The 25,937-nt window shown below is 37.7% G+C and overlaps 1 protein-coding gene across 2 annotated transcripts in view; it reads right to left on the reverse strand.

The window, feature by feature from the left end:
- ZSWIM6 (zinc finger SWIM-type containing 6) overlaps positions 1-25,937 on the reverse strand; it is a gene marked incomplete at its 5' end in the record, with an annotated part of 118,526 nt that overhangs the window by 42,385 nt on the left and 50,204 nt on the right. For both annotated transcript variants that reach the window (XM_083351505.1, XM_083351504.1), the window contains 3 exons: positions 13,574-13,724; positions 16,014-16,162; positions 23,090-23,446. In XM_083351505.1, the coding sequence (XP_083207631.1) occupies positions 13,574-13,724; positions 16,014-16,162; positions 23,090-23,446 (657 nt within the window). The remainder of the gene's footprint in view (positions 1-13,573; positions 13,725-16,013; positions 16,163-23,089; positions 23,447-25,937) is intronic.

Consider the following 25,937-nt stretch of genomic DNA (forward strand, 5'->3'; position numbering starts at 1 on the left):
GATATAGTCCTGCCTTAGGCATGAAAGCCAGCTGGATGGCTTTTGGCCACTCACTCTTTTTCCCCATGCAATGTCAGACTCAGACAACAAACTAGTGGGTCAATTTCTGTTGCAACAATCAATCAATACTTGGTTGATCCAGGAAAAAAAGATCCTGCATTTGCAGGAAAATGCTAGGAAGGGAGGAGAGAAACAATAAGACTATAATGAAAGCAAGTCTTCAGGTTATTTATCATGCTGTATCTTAGCTCATTTGCTTAGTGTAGAAGGACTGGATGCTACCATTCTGTAAAGCTCAATAACAATGTCAAAAGCAACATGGAGACTTCCGGTGGCGACGCGACATCGAAAGACAGCCGTTTTCGGGCTGCCCGCTCCGCAGCTGTGTTTTTCCATCGTAAACAGCGCCAATCAGCTGTTTAGATGGATTTGAAGCCCCCTCCTTGGGAGAAGAGGAGGGGGTGAGGCCCCAGGTAGGGGTTGAGCTCTCTGGGGCCGCCTGAGCTGAGAGCTAGGGCGGCTGAAAGATGAGCCCCCCGAAGCCTGGGTTGCTCCGAGCTGCGCAGCGCCTCTGCTCTGGGATTCTTGGAGCAGAGCCAGGCGTTAGCAACCACCCCTGCCAAAAGGAAATACTTTTGATTATCAAGATGCAGGCAGAGCGGTACAGGAGGTCAAGGTGAAGTGGACTCTTTATCTTTACTCTCTAGCTCAATGGATTTTATAGCTTTAAAGTGAAAGTGCGTAATAAGTGAAAGTGGGGAAAGATGGCGGCTAAAACTTCTAAAGCTCTTCGGAATGCGGGGTCTTCCCTGGTGCAAGAGACCTCACTGCAAGCTTTGCTTCCTCCTGCATCTCCCCCGGTATTGACGCTTAAGGATTTACAAGATGCTCTTGGAAAGCACGCACAACTGATGTCTGATATGATGGATGAAAAGTTGAAAAAGCTGGAGGAGAAATTGGAGAAGAAAATGGAGGAGAAAATGGAGAAATTGGAGAAGAAGATGGAAGAGAAGCTGAGAGCAATGAGGGTGGACATTTTGTCTATGGTTGAATCCATAGCTGAATGTGTGCTACAGCTGGATATAAAAGTGGAGGATCTCAGTCAAAAGAACTCTATATTAGAAGCAAAGGTATTAGAAAATGAAAATATAAGGGATAAAATGGACGAAGAATTGAGCCTTGTTCAGTATAATCAGATGCAGAATGCTATTAGAATTAGGGGTTTAAAGGAGAATGGTAAAGAAGATCTAAAGCAGCTGATTTCTGAGGCTCTGGAAGGGGTACTGGGCCACTCAGCATCTGAAATTGAGGGAAATATGGACAAAGTTTTTCGTGTAAATTCATGGATTGCAAGACAGAGGAAGTTACCCAGAGATGTGGTGGTCTATTTTACAAAGAGAGTAATTAGAGATGAAGTCATTCAAGCTGCTTATGATACTAATTTGGTAGTGGCTGAGCAAGAAGTTTTGGTTTTAAAAGAGATTCCTCCGAAGATCTTAAGGAGAAGGAAAGATTTCGCATTTCTAGTACAGAAACTTAAGAAACGTGATATTAAGTTCAGATGGGAGATTCCAGTTGGGTTGGTGACAACGCACGAAGGTAAAAGACATCGTTTGGTTACTGTGGCTCAGGCACGTGATTTTTATAGTAATGTGTTAAAAGCAACCCCCCTATCATTTTTGGAAGCTGCAAAAGGATACGGTGTGGGAAAGTTTCAAGATGTTGCAGATAGACAGACAGTGGACAATGGTGTTGGAGGGGATCAAGCTACAGTCTCATCGGTTGCTGCAGGAGGCCAGAAGATGACGCGTGCCACCCTAAGAAGAGCGAGACGAGAGCAAGAGCAAGACCAGCGGAAAGTTATGGAATCTTCAAAGTGTGCTTACAATGAAGATGTAGGAGGAGAGCGGTCTAAAGAAGTTTTGGGGGTCATGACAGAGGTGCTCCAAAAGTTTTGGGGCGTTAAGATTGCTGATTAAATTTTTAGATTAGAATGTCAATGGAGTAAAATTATTATAGAGGAGAAAGAAAGTTTTTTTTCTTTTTTTTAATATTTTATACAATTTAAGATTGATGTTATTTGCTTGCTAGAAAAGTATATTAGGGTTATGGACTTAAAGTATGTGTTGAATTAAGAGTGGGTATGTAAACTCCTAATTAACAACAAGTTGTCTTAGAGATTGCCTAATTTTTTTTTATATATACTCTTTTTATTTGAACTTTTATTTGAACTTAAGGATGATTTGGAACTGTGAGACATTTGGCGTGATATATGCAAGAACTATTTTTGACTATAGTTTAGTTTGGTTGGAGATTATTAAGATTAATAGAGATAAGCGCTTTTGGTGCGTAACTGAGAATTTGTTTGGAAATTAGAGAAAGGTGGGAGAATGCAAATAGCAGGCGAAAGTTTTTTTTTTTCTTTTCTCAATTTATTTTGAGTAAAGATCTTTTTCTGTTTTCCTCTTTTTTTTTCTACTTTATTTGTAATATTAATATTGTTTGTACTCATTTTATATGAGCTAGAGAGAGATAGAATTTATAGTTTATTGTTGATAATATAGGGGTGTTTATGTTTGTTTTTTGATTTTATGCCCTGTATTTAGCTCTGGGAAGTCGGGGGGGGAGTGGGGGAGAGGGATAGGGGTGGGGGAGGGGGGGATTAAAGTCAAAATGTATTGTAAAACTTTTTAAATAAAAAAAAAAGCAACATGGATACTCAGATTTTGCTTTAGTTACAAGTATTTTAATGATTGCAGATATACCATTATTGGAAAAGGGGCCTTGATGTTTAATCCAGACACCAGGGAGTAATGCTTTGTGCATGGGTTGATTACTTCAGCTTTGTAAACAATCAACCAACAATAGGAAATACTTAGGGAAACTGTTTCAGACAAGCCTAGAATAAGCAACTGCAAATATTTAAAAGGCAAAAAAATAAAGGGAACAATAATGGGTCAAGAAATTATGATATATGGGATAAGAGTTTATGGTCTAATTCCCAAAGGAATAATTTTCACTAATTCAAAATACAATCTGAACAGTCCACTTATCATTGTCATTAGAGTTCAACATATATTTTCTTTTTCCTTTTTGAACCTCAAGGCAATGTAGAAAATAGACTAGTTATTAATTAGACTGCAAAAAAACCAATCAAGTTCAGAGAGCACCAAGGACCCCAGTCCCTGTACAAGGTGACAGTTTTGAATCTTGTCCTGGCTTTTTCTTCTATAATCCCCTCCCCCTTCCCACTACCAATCTAAGACCTTTATATATTTTGAAGTAGAGTGTGCAGCCTGTGTGGCATATTGTCATTTGACAAAATGTATTTCTAGATATGACTGTAACAAAGAACCAAAACTGACTATAGATCCCTACCATAAACACAGCTCAGCAAAAATGAGATTAGTACTCTTTGATGAACAGCAGCTCTCTGCCCTTTGGCTTCAAGCTTTCCCTGCATTTCTAGATTTGTGTGCGTGGCTCAGAACAACAAATCTGTATAATGCTAGAAGCCCAGAGCTTTCAGAAATGATCAGCATATACTCACACACAAATATACATATTCCCAAAACACATTGTTCTATTCATTTTTCAAAATATTTTAAATGAGTTTAAAGAGGGGAATCTCTTAAGGTTCAGTAGATACAAAAGACAATAATATTCAAAGCTCGAAACTGAAGCCACTGTTTTATATTGTTTTTAAAATAAGGGTTCTGTGTGTGTGTGTGTGTGTGTGTGTGTGTGTGTGTGTGTGTGTGTGTGTGTCCTAAGGGTTAGAACAATTGCCTAATGTGCAATCAGCCCAGGTTCGAATCTCAGAAGGGTGTGGTTGACTGATGAGAACAAATAAGTTTGAAATAGCTGTATCAGTCTCCCTTTAATTCTTTGTTAGCAATCCAAAAAAACCAAACAAATTTACACACACACACACACACACACGTGTGTGTGTGTGTATGTGTGTGTGTGTGTGTGTGTGTGTGTGTAAAAGGTAAAGGTTCCCCCGCACATGCGCACTAGTCATTTCCAACTCTAGGAGGCGGTGCTCATCTCCGTTTCAAAGCCGAAGAGCCAGCGCTTGTCTGAGGATGTCTCCGTGGTCATGTGTCCCATGCCAACTTAATATTCTTCATCTAACTCCCAAGAAAGTCCGTAACTTTGCTCAATTTAATGATTTGCTCTCCTCACTGGTGGAAGGAAGCTCCAGCAACAGCTTTGTACAAAAGTAAATTCCTTCCTGTCTGTTGTATAATCAGTTCACATGAGCTTTGCACTGCTGTTTTTATATGCCGTGGTGAACTGCATAACTATATTACACTAACTCATAGTTGTGGTACTTAGAAGAGAATGGTCTTCTCTTAGCTGAGAACCTCATAGCTAAATTGTTAAATTGTATTCCACCACTATTTCTGCTTGACCCTGCAATGTGTAGTAACTTTCATGATTTTTGTTATAAATCTGTATTTTTAATTTATTATTTTAGTTTATGCTATTTGGTTCGTATAACATTTTGCTTTGGTTTGGCTTTGGTCTGGCATGGTTTCCCAGTGAGCCTGAATGGGCCATTGTATAAACTGTTGCCAAGTTACATCTTTAAACATGATTCTATTCTGCAGGAACTCCACATTGACTGGGAAACTAAAGCACTAACTACTATATATTATTAACAGTGTCTCCCATCTTCTATAATGAGAAATCAATGAACAATCATTGCAAAGGCCACGGCAATCTAATTAGCTCTTTTTTCTCTGTGCAGGAAAAAAATAAAGTTCCTTGGGAAAGTTGGGAAAACTGGAGTACTTCTATAATACAAAAGGACAAACCTCATGTCAATAATGGGAAACAAAGCTGAGGAATTTTAAATAAGCTGGTCAACAATCCATTTCTGTCTTAGATGCACAAGGACGTTTGTTGTCAATGGTTTCCACTCATTCTTAAGAGAGCTGATTGATGCTGGATGCACATTTTTAATTTTAAAAAGCTCTCTTATATGTATGTTGAGGGAGTTGACATGAGCATTTTGAAATACAAGATCTATGTGATAATAGCTAGCATAGGAGACATTATAGGATGGGAGAAGATAGGAAGGGGTAATGAAAAACAGAAACTGTGGGGAAACCACGCATACATCTGGACCTGTAATCTATATGTTGACAAGTTGCTGGGCTCCATCACTCTACCAGGCATAGATACTTGTCTCACAGATTCTTCTGCTTGACTGCACTTATCAGATAAAGCCTCAGAAATTTAATAGTTTCAGCTTTATTAAGCTGTCACAAGAGCAACCCTACTTCGATAACAGTAACTGTGCCAATTACAGTTTGGTTTATTTATTTTTTTATTTTTATTTTCATTCTATTTATATCCCGCCCTTCTCCGAAGACTCAGGGTGGCTTACAAACTTAGCAGTAGCCTTCATTCTATGTATATGCCTGCTTATTAGGGCTTTCACACACACCCCAAGCGGCATTATTACAAAGTCAGCTTAATTGCCCCCAACAATCTGGGTCCTCATTTTACCTACCTCGGAAGGATGGAAGGCTGAGTCAACCTTGAGCCTGGTGGGATGGGAACCTGCACTAATTGCAGGCAGCTGGTGTTACTTAAGGAGGCATCAGGCCACTGCTCCACCAAGGTTTAGGTTGATACATTTAGTTAGTCTGTTTTGCATTTCAGTTTTTTTATGTAGACTTATTTTCATTTAATTTTGCACTTAGCTTTTGCTAATGGGACATCTAAATTATATTCAAGGGCTTAATTATATTGGGGCTTAGTTTAAAACTGTGATACTTGTATTTAAAATGGTCAGTAATTCAGCTTTTGAATAGGGAACACTATTTGTGTCGCTCCTGATAAGTGATATGTAACAATTGTACTCAGGGCCTGCATCTTTCAAGGTGCCAAAGGGCTTCCAATTCCATATCACAGCCAGGAATAAACAGAAAACACCAATTAACTTGCAGATCCCATGTGCTGACAACACTTTTCTCTATAACTAGTAGCTCTCGGAATTTAATTCTAAAGCAAGCCTGCAGCAATGTAGTACTTACAGAGGGCCAGAAATGCCCAAGTCATTCAATACTTTTGGATCAAGTAACTGAAAATATACAACACTGATTTAGTAAATCTAAGTGACATACAGCAAACTCACCTAATAGCTCTGCATACACAGCTAACTGACCATTAAAATAAGCCTATAAAGCAGGGGTGTCAAACTCAATTTCATTGAGGGCCGCATCAGCATTGCGGTTGCCCTCAAGGGGCCGGGTGGGTATGGCCAGGGTGGGTGTGGCCTACTGGGTGGGCGTGGCTAGAGTGCGTATGGCCTACTGGGTGGGCATGGCCAGCTCTACATCATTCGCATCAAGGGTGCCTTTGGGGGCCTGGGCAGGAGTGGGACAGATCTGAGGGTCTCTGGCAGAAGGAGGGTCTCTGGGCCAGGGCCAAGGCAGTGGGGGCCGTTCCCTCACTGTTTCCAGGATGGCTTCACGGGCCACATGAAACCACTTCGCGGGCCGGATCCGGCCCCCGGGCCTTGTGTTTGACATGTCTGCTATAAAGTCTAAGAAAGGAACAGCAACTACTTTTATAAAAGACTGAAAAGGCTTTATGGACTTTTTGCTGAAAATGGATAAAAATGAAATAGTGATTTTGGGATTTACCAATTACGGTAATAAAGGTTGATAGGAAGAGAAGGGAACTACGTTGTATGATTTAGAAGGGGGAAAACAGATTCAAGTATGTTTATAATTGCTGTAAAAAAGATTGAAATCTGATTCTTTAAGGGTTTCTGTTTTTATTTTATTTTGTTTTGATTTTCTCTCTTTACTTTCTATTTTTAATACCTTTTTTCTTTATTTCATTTTTATTTTACATTTTTATCATATTTATCTAATTTTGTAAAACATTTCCTTAATAAAAATGTTATACATATGCACCTGTAGTCTTATTCACTGTCCTATTCATAAGACCCAACAACACAATAGGCACAGGAAACAGGAATGCCTTAATACAGAACCAGAATATTAGCCCTCTCACTATATATATTACAGTGGGTTTTTAAAGAGCTAGTTATTTAAACATGTTTGCCTAACTAGAACTTTATTCAAGCTCTAAAATGCAAAGTTTTAGAATTATTACTGACTTATATTTTAAGTGGTATAAATTGTGCATAAATTGTTCAGACTGTGATTGATATGCAAAATAGTCTCAGTTCCATGCTTAGGCCTGAAACCACATGAAAAGTATCCATATAACCTGTTCATCCAGGATCTTCTATAACTGGAGAGATATCACCTTTTCCACTACCTTGGAGTCAGGCTGGTAGTTTTCCAAAACATCTAATCAGGTGATGGCTACTTGAAGAAGAGACTCAACACTGCCTTCTTTAAACTGGTAGTAAAAGTCCCTGCCTAAAGGATGCATTAACTTCCACTCTAATCCAGCTTCCTGTTACTGCCCTGAAGGTGTTCATCAGCACAAGGGGTAGAGATCCAGTCTACAAGCAGTAGATAAAATACAAAAATTCTTCTTACTTCCTCATAATTATACACTGTATTCAAAATCATTCCGGAGTACTTTACAAATTATAACCTTAGTCCCATGTATAGGACATGCTTTATCTTCCAGATGCCTAGTAAATTCTTCACAACTTTAAAGTGGAATATGTATGTTGTTGTTAGCTGCGAAGTCGTGTCCGACCCATCGCGACCCCATGGACAACGTTCCTCCAGGCCTTCCTGTCCTCTACTATCTTCTGGAGTGTGTGAAATAAGTGCAATGGTACGATAGTTTGAACATTCTTTGGCACTGCCTTTCTTTGGAACTGGAATGTAAACTGATCTTTTCCAATCCTGTGGCCACTGTTGAGTTTTCCAAATTTGTTGGCAAATTGAGTGTAGCACTTTTACTGCATCGTCTTTTAAGATTTTGAATAGCTCAGCTGGAATACTGTCACCTCCACTAGCTTTGTTGTTACTCAGCTTTCCTAAGGCCCACTTCACTTCACATTCTAGGATGTCTGGCTCAAGATCCGTGACCACCTCATCGTGGTTATCAGGGACATTAAGCTCATTCTTGTATAGTTCTTCTGTGTAATTTTGCCACCTCTTCTTAATCTCTTCTGCCTCTGTTAGGTCCCTGCCATTTTGGTCCTTTATCATGCCCATTTTTGCATGAAACGTTCCCTTCATCTTTCCAATTTTCTTGAAGAGATCTCTGGTCCTCCATATTCTATTGTTTTCTTCCATTTCTTTGCACTGTTCATTTAAGAAGGCATCTCTTCTAGCTATTCTATGGAATTCTGCATTCAGCTGGGTGTATCTTTCTTTTTCTCCCTTGCCTTTCGCTTCCCTCCTTTCTTCAGCTATTTGCAAAGCTTCCTCAGACAGCCATTTTGCTTTCTTGCATTTCTTTTTCTTTGGGATGGTTTTAGTTGCTACTTCTTGTACAATATTGCGTACCTTCGCCCATAGTTCTTCAGGCATTCTGTCTATCAGATCTAATTCCTTAAATCTATTTGTCACCTCTACAGTGGATTCGTCAGGGATATGATTTAATTCATACCTGAGTGGCCTAGTGCTTTTCCCTACTTTCTTCAGTTTAAGCTTAAATTTTGCAACGAGAAGCTCATGGTCTGAGCCACAGTCAGCTCCTGGTCTTGTTTTTACTGACTGGATAGAGCTTCTCCATCTTTGGCTGCAGAGCACATAGTCAATCTGATTTCTGTGTTGACTGTCTGGTGATGTCCATGTGTAGAGCCGTTTCTTGGGTTGTTGGAAAAGAGTGTTTGCTGTGACCATCATATTCTCTTGACAAAATTCTATCAGCCTGTGCCCTGCTTCATTTTGTATTCCAAGCCCAAACTTGCCTGTTATTCCAGTTATCGTTTGGCTTCCTACTTTAGCATTCCAATTCCCCATGATGATAAGAACATCATTTTTGGTGTTAGTTCTATATGGTGCTGTAGGGCTTCATAGAACTGGTCAATTTCATCCTCTTCAGCACCGGTGGTTGGGGAATAGACTTGGACTACTGTGATATTGAATGGTTTGCCTTGGATTCGAACAGAGATCATTCTGTCATTTTGGGGATTGTATTCCAGTACTGCTTTTCCTACTATTTTATTGACTATGAAAGCTATTCCATTTGTTCTGAGGGATTCTTGCCCGCAGTAGTATACCTGATGGTCATCTGAATTCACCCATTCCTGTCCATTTTAGTTCGCTGATACCTAAGATGTTGATGTTCAGTCTTGTCATCTCTTGTTTGACCACGTCCAGCTTTCCTTGATTCATGGATCTTACATTCCAGGTTCCTATGGAGAAAAAATCTTTACAGCATTGGACTTTCCTTTCACCACCAGATACATCCACAGCTGAGCGTCCTTTCGGCTTTGGCCCAGTCGCTTCATTCTTTCTGGCGCTATTAGTATTAGCTCTCTGCTCTTCCCCAATAGCATATTGGACACCTTCCAACTGAGGGACTCATCTTCCAGCATCATATCGTTTTGCCTTTTGGTACTGTCCATGGGGTTTCCATGGCAAAGATAATGAACTGGGTTGCCATTTCCTTCTCCAGTGGATCATGTTTTGTCAGAACTCTCTGCTATGACCTGTCCGTCTTGGGTGGCCCTGCACGGCATAGCTCATAGCTTCATTGAATTACGCAAGCCCCTTTGCCACGACAAAGCAGTAATCCATGAAGGGGGGAATATGCATATAAAATCTAAATTGAACCATCATCTGCAAAAGATCCACCAGTATGTATGCATGCCACACATAAAGCAAATATAACATAGCATCAAAAAGAATCCAATTTTTAAAGAATTTAGAATCTAAATTCAGTTTAATTCACATTAAATTTTAACTTTAACTTTTACTTGCTCTAAAAATGAAAGCAAATTCAGTATCAATGCATATGTCCTTTGACAGAGTGTTCAAAAAACTGAGATATTGTGTCTGGGGTTTTGACAGAAAAGCACTTCCATGACCCAAACTCATCTACAAACTAAATTGATTATTAATAAGGGCAAGCTGACCAAATCACATGTTTGCTATATAAACATGTCCTGCCACTTCTAGGAATAATTAATACCCCCTCCCTGGCTTGTTTGGTGATTCAAATGTAAATGTATGTCTCCTGTCAAAATAGCAACTCTTGATTTTTACAGGCCACCCTGCCAGCTAACCTCTTTAGTCTTATAAAGGAAAAGCTGGAAATTCCTTTTACTCATTATTAACATATTAAGTGAATGTTACCTTCAAAAGAAGTATTCTCATAGCCCTCATGACTGTGGGAATCTCGCAAACATTGGCTGAACTTCAATTAGCATCTTGTTACTTTAGCCTTTCTGCAAACATATTGTTCCTACAAGCAGAATACTTCTTTAACATCCTTTTATAAAAGGTGGCCTCTTCCCAAGGGAGGAAAGGCAGTGAAACCTGTCTGATCTTGGGAAATTTCTGCCACCTGAGAACTTGCTTAAGAAAGCTTAGTAGCTAGTTGACTTTAGGGCTAACCTGTAAACAGGTGTAAACCTGCAAATGAAAGTGAGCTTTTATTTCACTTTTTATACGTGCTCAAATTGCCCAATGACTTTCATTCTGCATTTGCAGGAGGGGTAAAAAATGTTTATGATTTTTTATGATTTTAAAACAAAATATTTTCCTTTTTCTTGCAAATACGGATTGAAAACCATTCCCAAACTCAAACATCAAAGCTCAAGTAATGAAGCACAAACATCAAATTTCAAATATTGGAGGACTTTAGAGGAGTAAGATTATAAGAGAAAATTGAGAAGATCCTGGCATTCAAAGGGTGTTATATCAAATCTTCTTTAGGGATACTCTGAAATTGTTGTTGTTGTTGTTAGTTGCGAAGTCGTGTCCGACCCATCGCGACCCTATGGACAATGTTCCTCCAGGCCTTCCTGTCCTCTACCATCTTCGGGAGTCCATTTAAGCTCAATACTCTGAAATAGGTAGGTTCAAAGAACTGGGGACAGCTAAAAGAGCTAAGTGGAAACTAGAGGATTAACTTTTAATGCAAGGCTCATGACTTGCCCTCTCAAAAAGGACTAAATAAAATCAAAATCTCACCTTGAGTAGTTCCATTGCTTAGACAACTAAAATACATTACGGAAACATAAAACTATAAATCACAATCACATTGAATAACCATGAGCAGAATATTTATACTGATGCTTCCAAAGATTAAGGAATGTTGTAACAGCTTTTCAATGGGAGAAAATCTAACCTGACTTATTTCCAAACCAGGCCAATACAAAATTAACAAATCTATGTTGGTCACTTTATTTGGCACTCTCTTCTCTTTCAGGTGTTTGAATGGAATCTGACACAAGCAATTATTTGAAAAGCGGGAAAACAGAAATTAAGTAATAAGAAAGCAATTATTTTGAGGATTTTAAGTCCTGGATTGAACAGAAGATTCAGGGCATAATTGAACTTCCATATTCTATTTATTGTGTGGATTGAGCTGTGAGCTACTTACTCTTGATCAGTTTTTTTTTTCCAGGCTCAGAGACTCACTGATACAGAAAGCTTCCCATAGGTTTCCTCTGAGGTTTCATGCAGATAAGAATTATACTGGATAATAAATCAAAGCTATTGGCATACCTCCTGGAGCAGAGTAATTTTTCAACACAACCTGAAACTACCCTGCAAGGGTGGAGAAGCAACACTGGAAATGGTGTTCATATTTACATATACATTCTAATGGTACAGCAAGGAGCCTGAAGAAGCCAACAGAGATACACATTCTATTTTTCTCCCAATATCAGTAATTTCATTCTTAGCCCTGGCCTGAAATCAGGTGAAAAGCTGACCAACAAAATCAGCTTTGTCCAGAAATTCTTGGAATCAATATATCACCTGTTCAGTTTTAAATCAGAAGTAGAAAATCTGTAATTTACCTGCTCCTACTTGTAACTTCCCAGAATAGATTCTACCACAGAGAAATAGCTACTTGCTAATATTAACCAACACAAAATCTAATGGCCTTTTCTGCCTAGTTACACATTGGAAGCTGAATATGGGGTAAGTGGGCAAAGAGAAGGATTAGCAGCTCTATTTGATCAGATGTCAACACCTGAAAATTAGTTACTAACACGGAAGAGATAATACTACTATAATATAGTGTTTAATTAAGACAGGGAGTTGAGGCTGCTATGAAATCTAGCTGTTAACCTAGGAGTTCTCAATGATACATCAGATCCTTGTTAAATTCAGTCAGAAAGACACTTGTCCCCTTCTGATCCAACAATCCATGTTTAGGTTTACTCACTCAGCATGGATTATTAGGAATATTTGAAGGACATGGAACTTACATGTTGAAAAGTAATTGTTTCCCTGAACTAGCCATTCTTAAGCAATTCCTCTAAGAATGTCAAACTGATACATACTGAGCCAAAATATGGCCCCAGCCCCAGGAAACAGATCTTGGTAATACTGTACACACAAGGTTATTATTAAATATAGCACATCCAGGGAAATGCTGATGGAATTTGTTGCAAAGATTCCCTTACTGACTGCATGTCTGTAAGAAAGATAAACTGAAATAGCTGCAGCTTGTAATTTGCTCCTTTGGAACTTTCAGTGTTATATTCATTTCATTTGGAGCCATATAGAAATATAGTACTCCTATTCCAAAATACACAACACACCAAAATAACACTGTATGAATTATAACTATGGTGTTTGTTTTAGTTTTGGTTTCAATTAAAAGTTGATTAAGATACTCATAAGACCATACTTAAAGGCATGAAACACAGCTTGTTCTCAGCTTGTGTTCTTCTAATTTTCAAACAGAAAACTCTATTTGACCCAGAACAAATTTTAACACAAAGTTCAGCTGCTACTACCAGCTCAAATCAGCAAGTACATACCTCATTCTTCATACAAAAAGTTCCAAATGCACATTCAGTAACTCATATAAACATAGGACCGTAAAGCTTTTGGTTAGGATAGTGAGCTTGCAATGAATTTGATAAATGACCCTAGTTTGGCCAATTATCAGGGTTTCTCCCCCTCCCTGCCCCGCTCATCTTTACAGAGCAGAAACTCAAGTATAGCACCAAAAAGATATGTTACACTGAGATATACACAGACCACCCACCTGATTAAAAAAATATGTGAGAAGCGTTTTGAACTAACATTATACAATTTTCAACACCAACTGAAAACTGATTAGTGAAGGAGTATGCCCTTTCAAAGACATTTTGGAATCAAAGAGGTGCATAATTATGAAGGTAAACATTTACTATTAATAACTGCAGATCGAGCCCTTGTTAATACAATGGGTTACTTATTACATAGGAAATGTTTATATTCCAGCTTCTACTATTAAACATTTCATGGAGCAGTTATTTTTGGCTGTACATCCTTGGCTTTAGCAAAAATGAACTAATTTTGCCTCTGAAAACAAGTTCCCAGGTTGCCATATTCCCAAAATCTGGCAACAAATACACATTCTATTAACAAGAACTAGGGATACTCAAAACACTTAATATTTCCTCCACTCTGTTAAAAGCTTCTGCAAAATTATTTGGATTTACCTAGTTCATCCCACAGCTGCCTATATTTGTCTGTCATTGCAGTTCCTTGTTGTCTCCAAAGTGACAGCCGTGGGTCAGCCATGAACTGTTCTGTTATCAGTGTCAGCATACGAGCACCATTTGAATCTCTCATCTTTAACATCTCTCGCACCTACAATATAAAAGATGTAGTTTACTACAATTTTTTAAAAAACAAATGAAATAATATATTGCTAGAAGCAAGTGAGAGGTCAGTGGAAACACAGGATTACTACTGAACAATCAAAATTGCCAATTCATACCAACAGTAAGTATTGTAAGTACACAGTTTTAAAAAGTAAATATTTGTAAAATGAAGAGACAGAATTTTTTATTATGAAGTAGCGCAATACTGATCTCATGATTTCATCTCGATTTGTCTCGTCTCATATTAGAAATGTAGGAAGGAGAAATTATTAATTTAAATTTAAAAATATTTAAAACTTTAATAAAAACATTAAAAAGAAAGTAAATACTTTCAAACTGATGTTCCTCTAGCTTAGAGCTGTTGTTCTTGGCATTTAAGGAGAAGGAGAAGAAGAAGGAGAAGGAGGAGAAGGAGAAGGAGAAGGAGAAGAAGGAGAAGTAAATATTAACATGATGGTAGACAAAGGCAGAAGTGGGATAAATGAGTGTACACTGTGTGCACCACATCACCAAACACAGAGTTAATTCACTGGACAGGAGCAGTTGAAAGTATTTAATTCTAAAAAGAAGCTACACTTATAAACATCTGTAATAAAGAGAACAAAAAAGACAGCTCTTGCGTGCCATTTTTTTCTCTTGTCAATAGGTTTGCATGGCTATTCTATATTTGCAAATCCCTACATGGTTCAGTATAAATACAAAAGACTAATAAACTAACTTGAAAATTCCACAATTTTGGAGAAAAATAAAGCTTTTCATGGTAGCTCAAATGTACTATATTGCAAAAATAATTCTTCACAGAATATAATGGTATACTTTGCACTCCTTCAGCATGAGAGGAGTCTATTCTATAGTTCAAAGTTCTTATGAACCCTTTGGAAATAAAATTCACACACACTCTGAATAAAAATGCTTAAAACATTTACTTTTCTCCCACCCAAATGGCTATAGACGTTTACTGATCACTCAGTACAAAAGAACAAATTTAAGGAGAAACGCAAGGTAGAAGAACCATCAGCATTATAAAAAGTCAAAGAGGCACAAAACCTATAGTGGTTCCATTGATTGGTATAGTACTTCAACTATAAAGCACAGTTATGATCTTATCAATACAATTATTAGAAACCTTAGCAGGTTGATTGCTTCATGTTTGTTTGATGCTGAAGGTGGCCTGTTTTACTTCCAAGGCACACACTGATTTGGAAACACCAAACACAGAATAAGTCATTATTCTGATATTTTCCAACTTTGCAGTGAATTGGCATTAGCTTTAAATTTCAACATTCCACTTTGAATCATAACATTATACCAGTATAACCCTTGACTACAAACATTCTAATCTTCTATCACAATTTCAGTTTGTTCTATCCTTTTAATGCTCTATGCCAGGGGTGTCAAACTGCCAGCCCACGGGCTGGATGCTTCACGCTGAAACTGCGCCCACCCCATTGCCCGCAATGGAAAAAAATCGTGATACGTCACAACACATCATGTAACGTTGCGAGTTTGACACCCCTGCTTTATGCAGTTTGTGTATAAATCTGATAATAAAGCATGCAAAACAGATCAACCAAATGGTGTCAATTTACCTCAGATTCCATGCCACTGCCCAAGAAGCAACAGAAGTATTTGCAAAGCAATGTTCTGGTTTTGCTTCGTGCTCTATCATTCCTTACATTAAATCAGGGATGTCAAACGGCCATCCCACGGGTCGGACGCGTGATCCAGAAGTCGCACCCACCCCATTGCCGGCAATGGCAAAACAGTCCTGATACGTCTTGCGACGTCATGTGACGTCGCGAGTTTGACATATCTGCATTAAATAATCATCTTCCCATGGCAGTACAGATTTCCCAAATTTTTAAACAATTGTAAGATTTATCACATGACCTTAAGTTATAAAAGGATGCCAGTCACTTTTCTTTGTATTTTGAAAGTCCTTTTATATTGGGTGGGGGGTGCATACTATTATCAATATCAAAGCAATGACATTTAAAAATTCAAGAGATTTGTTTGGTTGGGTTTTGGCAAGGTTGAGCTATATTTTTTCCAAAGAAACAGTTTACTACTAAAATCAAGTAGTCTTTCTTCTGTACCTTAAAATCTTCCAAATGGCCGAGAATTCTGAAAAATGTAGCCCAAGAAATCCAGATGGTATCAGCCCAAGAAATGGAGCAGGAACATTACTAAGAGGCTAAATATTATGAAGTCAATATAAAAATGAAGAATAAAAAAGCATTCTGTCAAAATGAAAAAAACATCCCTTTTTACATACCTTTGCAAAAAGCAAATTGAGCTGTTTCCCTGATCCATGGTATCCACCTTGGGAAAGAAAGAGTTTAACTTGTTCCTGAACTTGCTCTTCATCCAAATGCCAGCAGTTTTCATCATCTATACTTGCTCCTGCTGTGGGATCAGGGGCACCTACACAGCAGAAACAAAGGCTATGATTTAAATCTTTTCACTGATGCATGAGGATCCAGTTGTTCCCACCTAAAAAACAGTTATTGATGATTTATATGATTGTACCTATTATATATACACTGACCTTAAGCACTGATATGGTAGAATTCTGTGCATATTTAGCACTCTAAAGGAACGGAGGTGTGCACAACTTTAGATTATTGTGTCAGTAGCTAAAAGAAAGCTTGAGCAATAGCCCTCTATGACTTAGAGATAGGTATCGTTACTCACTGGCAAAATATGTGCTTTGCACAAAAATTGCATGCTCAGTTTTCAGCTTCTGAAATTAAAAGACTCCCAAGTCTGATAAATCCAAGTCTGTCCCTACTCTGTGGGACATCCTGCCCCCAGTGATCTGGCCAATCACTTTCTTGAAGGCCATCAAGACGTGTCTTTACCCAGCACTGCAATAGAGTCATAGGAGCCTATGAGGTGTCCTAGGAGATGATTGGGGCACCAGGATTTGGGATTATTTAAATTTATTTTTTAGTTTTATGGTTTTATAGTCTGCAATTTTATTATTGTTACCAGCTGCCTACATGTTGTCACACAAATATTTTAAATATATAAATGAATAAATAAACTGACCTTGTGTAGTAACTTCTATCTTTCTATCTCCCTTCCTCCCTATGTACTGTAGATGGCTAGAAGCACTGTTCAAGGTGATCAACTCACTTTTTAGGAGGAATAGAAGAACTACACAGAACTTTTTGCATAGCAGCTTACCAATAAAATCACTCAGATTCTCCCAAGCCTTGATTCTTCATAGGTGGGATTTAAAGTAATGACTAAGGCAATGTCTTTAATTATCTGGGGCTTCTTGCAGCTTGAAGATTCCAATAAGGTAGGCAAGTTACTCTCTATCCAGGCCCCTTCTTTGAGGCAGAAGAGGTGTGACTTCTTGGATCAGGAAAATAATCAATGCCATTAGTGGAGGGCATCTCCTCTCCAATTTGAAGGCAACTGTAATATACCTTCTCTTCAAGAGGCATTTTCTGGATACAGCTACACCGAATAACTATCATGCAGTCTTCAATTTCTATTTTTGGAGAAGGCTGTTGAAAAGATGGTGAGGGTCAATTGCAGCACCATCAAGAAAGCAGATTTTTTTTGGAGCCTTTTCAGCCTGGGATCAGGTCCAGACATAGAACCAAAATAGTACTGGTTACTTGGGTCAGTGAGCTATGTCAGAATGGGGAGGAGGTAATATATCCTTCCTATCCTATTAGACTTTTCAACAGCAAGCATTCCTCTGGAGACATTATGAGGGCTGCAGCCACTGTTTTATATTAGCACTGGTCCTTCATTACCAGGTAATTCCAGTCAGGACATAGGGAGGAGAAGGGGAGGTTGGCTTAATAGGGTTTGATCTTTTCCATCTTTCTCTTGAACTATTGGAAGAGATCACTTTGCAGTTTGGAGAAAGGTGACATTTAATTGGGTAAGTTGGAGACAACAGGAAATCTTGACTCAGTATCTGAACACTATTGGGGTTTGGATGGGACAAAACAGGCTAAAATTAAATACTGCTTTGGTAATATCATACTTGGAATACTGTGTCAGTTTGGTCAGCTTGATACAAAAAAGATGCTGAGATTCTAGAAAGAGTGCAGAGAAGAGCAACAAAATAGATTAGCGGGATGGAACTAACACATGATAAAGAAATGGGTATGTCTAGTCTAATGCAAGAGTAACTCATATCCTTCTCAAAATTCTTGCAGCGTATTAAATATACATATTGTATTCATACCTTTGCAGACCACTGAGAAACTGCATCTGATAATAAAATGCAGCAGGATATTTTTTGTCAATAATCAGCTAATAAAATGCACAGGTTTCCAATATGTTTCAAGTGCATTTTCAAGTGCACGGTTTCCCACGCAGTTTCTTTTTCTAACTACTTTTTCTAATCAGAATTGAGTCACCGAGTACAAATCTCTCAAGAAAAACTGCTTGTGGTTCACCAGTATTAGGAAATAACAAAGTGGACCTATCCATGGCTATTATTCTAGGCCAGGGGTCAGCAACCTCGGCTCTTTTATGACTCGTGGACTTCAACTCCCAGAATTCCTGAGCCAGCATAGCTGGCTCAGGAATTCTGGGAGTTGAAGTCCACGAGTCATAAAAGAGCTGAGGTTGCCGACCCCTGTTCTAGGCGCTTTACTGTTATTATGTTATTTTGTATTATTTACCATAGTTGTTTTGTTTTGCTGTTTTTATATTTGTTTTGAATCAGGGATGTTTTATTTTGGGGGTTAACCATTAGAAATTCTTCAGAATTACAGCAATATGCAAGTAAACAAATAATGCATATCGTTCAAGATGGTTTACACCATTTTAAATCAAAACTTAAAATGTTAAATAAGCAGGCTAAAATATTTTTAAAAATTAGTAAAAATTAAAGCAGGCAAATACGGGACACAACATTTTCTATAATTTATTTTGCCTGTGGTGTGAATTCTTTCCTAAAAAGGGTATTACTCTTTATAAAAAGGAAACCTGACTATCTGAAAACAGCACTTTTAATTATTTTTTGACAGTGATCTACAATTAAGCAGTGCTTAACTGTGATATTTACAATTCCATCAGCAAAAAGCTCAAGACAATAGCAACTGCACAAAGTGATCCAGTCTCACAAAAGTCATTCCAAGGTGGGACCACCTGCAACACATTCAAGACTGACCATTCAACTTTGGGTTATTTTTTTCTTCTATATGTTTTTCATGCTTAAACTGGAATGGTAGTGTTCTAGAAAATGGTTATGTTCAAACTATCGCACCATTGCACTCATTTCACATGCTAATAAAGTTATGCTTAAAATCCTACAAGCTAGACTCCAGCAGTATGTGGATCAAGAACTACCAGAAGTATAGGCAGGATTTTGAAGAGGCAGAGAAACTAGAGATCAAATTGCCAACATACGCTGGATCATGGAGAAAGCTAAAGAGTTCCAGAAAAACATCTTCTGCTTCATTGACTATGCTAAAGCATTTGATTGTGTGGATCACAACAAATTGTGGCAAGTTCTTAAACAGATGGGAATACCAGACCATCTTATTTGTCTCTTGAGAAACCTATATGTGGGCCTAGAAGCAACAGTGAGAACTGGACACAGAACCACTGATTGGTTCAAAATTGGGAAAGGAGTCCGGCAAGGGGATGACAGAGAATGAGGCGGCTGGATGGAGTCACTAAAGCAGTAGGCGTGAGCTTAAATGGACTCCAGAAGATGGTAGAGGACAGGAAGGCCTGTAGGAATGTTGTCCATGGGGTCGCGATGGGTCGGACATGACTTCTCAACTAACAACAACAACAAGAAAATGGTTTTGCTCTATTTTAGTACCTATAAGTATTTCATTATATGTAACATGTTTGGAAATGTAGGAAATGTTTAAATATTTGACTAAGTAACTCAAGGTGGCAAACACACAAAGTTTCTTTCTCCTCCTATTAACAATAACAACTCCTGCTGAGAAAGAGTTACTGGCTCAATATAGAAAATTCCATAAAAAATAAATGGTATCAAAAGCATATGCATGCTTTTATCACAGGAAGCATCAAGCTGATGACACTTTCATGAATTTTCTTCTAAGTAAAGAATGAATTTTCTATTATTTTAAACAATAATTTCAAATGATTAGAATCATATACGTTTTGAAAATGGGATAATTAAAACCAAGAGGCTATGAAAGAATATTTTTGGTAGATGACATCAAAATATTAGTTAACACAACTTCAGTTGATAACCAGGCCAGCCAGCTTATCTCCAAGAAATCTTAAAACAGCTGAAGAGTTGGTAATAATACTGAAAAGTCATCTTCATACTTCCCTGACTTGCTCAGTTTTTCCAAGTTATCCATCTTAACCACAAGGGAACAAATGTTTCCTAAAAACTAAACAGTGAGCACACAGTCTTAACCTCCAACTTAAGACAACTATTAATACTTTATAATGAAAAATATTAGTTATCCCTCACATGCTAACTGGCTAGCTTTCTAGGTCTGAGATGTTGTGCCATCATAGTTTGTCCAAAATGTTATGAGATTCTAAGCTTTCCATCATGATTTGCTTATATCTACCCATCAAGGTCATAGTAAAGGAGGAGACAGACTTCAGGGTTGATTGAATGTTACCATATAAAGCCAGAACTCTTCATTTTAAGAAAAGTGACCATGGGCAAATACAGATCTTTGACTTCAAAGAAGCAAATTCAAACAAAACCTGCTCTGAGTTGGGGAATGATCCTATGGTTCCTGAAGCCAATAGGAAGAGAAGCTCAAGAAGGGTGTAGGTCCATAACAAAGAGGTATTAAAGTTAAAAAATAAACAAAAAATTATAATGAAAGAAAAAGTGACAGCAAAAGAAGCCAATGTAGCTTCATACATAAAAACGTATACACATACACCTCTCTTTGAAGATTAGATATACAAACAACTGAAGGGCAGAAAGCAAGAAAGGACACAGTACATACAATATAGGAAATGGATATAAGAATAGATCACAAAGGAAGACTACAGACAGGTAGTCCAGAACAGCACAGGTGTGTCAGAAAAGTAGAATTCATAATGAGCTGAGCTCAGGAAAGGCTGCTGAGAGGGAAGAAAAGCCTTTATCAGTATACTAGCAGCCAAATAAACATTATAAAATATTAGTAACAAAGAAACACAGATATATTCAACTGTTTTGGTTCAGTTCTTCCCCAACAAAGGTTATTTTATTTATTTTTATTTTATTTTAATTCCATTTATATCCCGCCCTTCTCCGAAGACTCAGGGCGGCTTACAAGCTTAGCAGTAGCCTTCATTCTATGTATATGCCTGCTTATTAGGGCTTTCATACACCCCCCAAGCGGCATTATTACAAAGTCAGCTTATTGCCCCCAACAATCTGGGTCCTCATTTTACCTACCTCGGAAGGATGGAAGGCTGAGTCAACCTTGAGCCTGGTGGGATGCGAACCTGCACTAATTGCAGGCAGCTGGTGTTACTTAAGGAGGCATTAGCCCACTGCTCCACCAAGGCTCTGTAATTATGCTAATACTACCAAGAAATTTTGGGCAGAACTAAACCCTGAAACTTGGAGAAATCTAGTCAGGGATTACCTCTTTACTTTACTTTCCATGACCAAATTAATTTCAGCCTGGGTCGCTGAAAAACTAGTTATCTGCCAAACCCTTATGTATTATCTCTGAGAAATTCTGGAAAAGAGATGAAGTGCCTGATGACTGGATATTATCCATTATTTTCCAAAAAGAAAAGGAAAAGACCTCGCTAATTAGAAAAATTAGTTTGATTTTACCTAGGAAAATTCTAAAGCAGACTATAAAGAAATGAATCCATAAGCAACTTGAAAAAAATACAGTAATAACCCGGAGTCCACATGGACTTCTCAAGAACAAACCTTATAGAAAAAAATATTGTTCTAGTAATGGTAGAATCAGTTTGTGGGGGTAGTTGGGCTTCCCTTTCTTGATTATTTTAACTGAAGGCTAAAGAGATACTATCTGCGATGCTGGGGTTTGGATTTGATAGTTTAAATGGCATCTTTCAATTTGATAATTCTGTGAAAGTAAATAATTCATTTTTGGGTGCCGTATTAATTTAGTCCCACTTACAATACATGAAATTGGAATTTGCTCTTTACTCAAAACTGTATGCATTCTAAGGACATTTAAACTCTGATAAAATCTGTAGGCATTTCCAAAGATGTATATTAGCATGGCTCATGTCAGTGCTAGTCACAAACCACCAACTTCCTATTTGTAACCAAATATTCATAATGGCAAAGAAACCTCGTCATCTCCTCAAAGAATTGCTAGAGATTATAGGGATGAGTGGGGAAGGAAGAAGAGACATTAGCCAAATTGGAATTATCACCTATATTTTTCATGTAGTACATCTGAAAAATTAAATGGATGCCAAATCTTTTATGAGCAGGATTGAAGTTTGACAGAAACATGGCTAGAAAGTATCTATTTACTTCATATTAATTGAAATTTTCAGGCCAAATGAACTGCATCCTGGGCTACCAAAGGGACTTGCTGATAGCCTGTCCAAACCCTTATGCATTGTCCTTGAGAACTCCTGGAAAAGTGGTAAAGTCCCTGATAACTGGAGGAGAGCAACACTGTGGGACTGGGCAAAAACATTCAAAGCAGCATCTTCATCTCATGGCTGTTAAAGTGCACACCCATGCACTTACAGTTACTCCATGCAGTTAGCAATTTATAGACACCAATTCACCGGAAAATTGTTAGATGAGATCATAATCATTTACATCTTTTCTCAATGTGGCTGAACCACAGTTGTTCTCCATGGAAAACTGTCATATCCAGGGACATTTACAATGGATGGTCAAAATTAAGACTAGCAACCATCATTTCACAATTGAAGTCTTGCTCCTTTTGCATCTCTCACATTGGAACAACATTAGAAACCAATCCTTACACAAATTATTTCTGACAGCTGTATCCAATCTGCACATGCTAATTCTGATAATGCAAATCTAAGCCTATAACCTATATCTGAAGGCCTCAACAGACCATTTCACTTCATCTCTCTCTTTTATTTAGCATTGCAGCATAATATTTAGAGGGACAGCACTGCTCAATGTGGTTCACACGCTATAATACATGAATGGAACTACAATCTTTTCTGCAAGAACAGGCAGCCTTTCCCAGTTTTCAGTTAGCTTTCTGCACATTGCCTAATTAAACTAACAGGCTAAAAGTGTTATTTGTTCTAAACATATTTGGAGAGAGAACATGAAAGGAAGTCCAAAAAGCTTACGGAAATACAGTATCAATAGGATTAAACTGAAGTACTTTCCTAGAAGAAGAAAAAAAGAATTCTGGAGCAAGCAGTGGAGAGAAAAAAAAACTAACTCACCATGAACTTGATTGATCTCTGAATTCTGAGAAAGGATTTCATCTGCAAGTTTCTGAGCAGTTGGCAAAACTTCAGTATGGTGCACTGTAATCAAATACTGTACAAATTTTTGCAGCTGGTCTCTGTTCATTTGAAAAAGGGTCTCTGAAATGGGAAGATGCAGTTTGACCTGATCTGGCTTGCGGATCCGGTATAAAGAAAGGGCCACAACATGGGCACAGTAAAATATGTCTTTGTTTCCACAGCTACAGGTCACTGAGGTAATCTTGCAACGATCAAAGCTGATAGCCACATTGCAAACAGTTTCTGGCTCGGACTGCATGGCAGGTTCAGTCACAGTACCACTCAGGTGGAAACCTATTCATCAGAAGAAAATAGTAATTTTTTTAAAAAACAGCAAAATGTATGTTTGCCATTTTAAGCAAGCAAAGTTTGACAAGCAGAATGCACTTAAACAGAATTCACCCCCTTAGAGAACAACTGTGGTCTTCAGCAGCAGCCACTAAAGTCACCTAAAAAAACATTTATATATATATATATATAATTCCACATGAATGAAGTGGTAACTATGGTAGATGATGAATACAGAAAAAACAGGAAACGGGCATTCATACACCAAATTACTAAATTTCCATCTCTACTTATTGCAAATGGTAGCTGGAACCTTCCATCAATGGAATCTGGCAACATTTTAGTGCCTTTATTTTTAAACCTAATGCTGTAAGTCACACTTGAAAAATGACAAAACAATAAGGGTAAAAATTATTCAGAAAACTATGCTTTTCTTCTCAACTGTTAGTGTACTATCACAAAGTCTGCATTAAGGCTACACTCTGGAGGAAGCTATATTGATTTCCAAATCCCACTGAGTGTATTCATTTGATGCACACAGATCTAGAATATATAAAACAGACTTCTGTATACAACTTTTTAAAGTAAGGTTGCTATGTGACATCCTAGTACTTCTACTCTATGAAACTTTTACTCTTTATTATCACATATTCACTTTTCACAGGCGTTTAGATCCACTTATTTCTGTTAATCTTGCTCCTGTTTCTCAAACTAAAAGCTTGATCACCCAGTGGAGTCATCACAACTGCTTCAAGAACAAGCACTTTTCAATGTTTCTAGTTAGGAAACAAATTGGTTTCATGCAGAGAATAAGTTTGCTGGAATAGTATTATTTTTGCCCATTATTCTATGATGGGCATCCAATTCTTACATAGGCAGTCTTCAGATCAACTATGGTAATTGGGACTGGGAAGTCTGTCACTAAGCAATGTGATTTTAAAGACCAACATCACATGACCAGGTTGACTTACAATGGTAGTTCCAGTTGCGCTTGTCAGGAAAATCCTGTGGGCCTGTTAAGCACAACATCCCATGATCACTATTTGCAACCTCATGCTGGCTTTCCCATTGACTTTGCTTGTTGGAAGCCAGCAGTGAAGATTGTAAATGATGATAATGTGACCACAGGATACTGTGATTCTTGTAATTGCAAGCCATTTGCCAAGAGAGTGATTCATGATCACATGATCGCAGAGTTGCTGCAACAGCTGCAACTACAAGGAATGGTTGTTCACCATAATCATAATTTCAAGTGGTCACTGAATGAGAACTACCTGTAGAATGCTTTAATGTGTTACTGTTTGTGTGAGGAGAAAGCGCTTAAATACGTTGGCCCACCTCTTTCTCAGTATGACATATAAATACCTATGGTGACATGACATACTAAGAAAACTATGGCTGATAAGAGTTTTTTAAAACATTTTTAAAAGATCAACAAAGATCATTAGGAACCAGTTTATGAGCATAAAATACTTTGCATCATTTTTTCCTGCATATTTAATCATTTTTAAAGAATTTCTTTGTAGGTCTGAGACCACAGCTATGCAATAAAATGCATTTCTAATATATCCAGTTATAGTGCCAAGTATCAGAGATTAGACTGCAAATAAATCAGTACAAGTGATTTTGGGAGTGCTTTGTTTGCAAATGGGTATTAGTATTGTGCAAGTCAAGAGAAGTTAAAATGGAAACCAAATGAGACTAGAATAGAACAGAACAGAACAGAATAGAATAATAAAATAAAAAATAAAATATCTTAACATGATAATGACACATAGACTCATTTTTGGAGTGAATACAGTTCTATAAATCAATAAGAATCAACCCATTCCTCCCAACAGGCTTCAACAAAGAATTATTTCTCAAATATAGTCACACTTAATAAAAGCAAAACTATCTTCTACATGTAAACATGTATAATAGTTTAATATATACCATTTTGACAATGAATTAATATTTTTTCAATTACATGTAATCATTTATTTAAAAAAACAATTTTGATATGATGTCAGAATTCAGTGGCTTAGGTTTTTTTTAATATCATCTCTGAAAAAAATATCACTTGTGGGATAATCATGGAATATTCATGAAACAAAATTCTATTTATGACCAGCTCTTCTCAGTGAGTGTAAAGACTACAATTCATAGGTACACACATAAACAAATACACAAAGAAACACACAATTCTCTCTTTCAGCTCCTCATCAACGTTTATGCTTGATTAGATTTGGGGCAGAGAATGGGTGAGTGAGAAGGCAAGGAAAATCAGTAAAGATTTACTTCCATCTTTTACAGCAGGGGAGATTTGTCAGAAAATTCATGGCATCTCCACTGGTTACTATGTTTGAGGTGATTTAACAAAATACAACCAGTATTTTTCACCTCCAGCATAGTAACACTCCACTGCTTGAATGAAAGGATATAAATGGAATCACAGAAGATCTCAAGGTATTCTCAAGAATACAGTGGCTTCCCAGCAGCTCCAATAATTACTGCT

This window comes from Vipera ursinii (genome assembly GCF_947247035.1).
Source record: "Vipera ursinii genome assembly, chromosome: 2".
NCBI classification, from domain to species: domain Eukaryota; kingdom Metazoa; phylum Chordata; class Lepidosauria; order Squamata; family Viperidae; genus Vipera; species Vipera ursinii.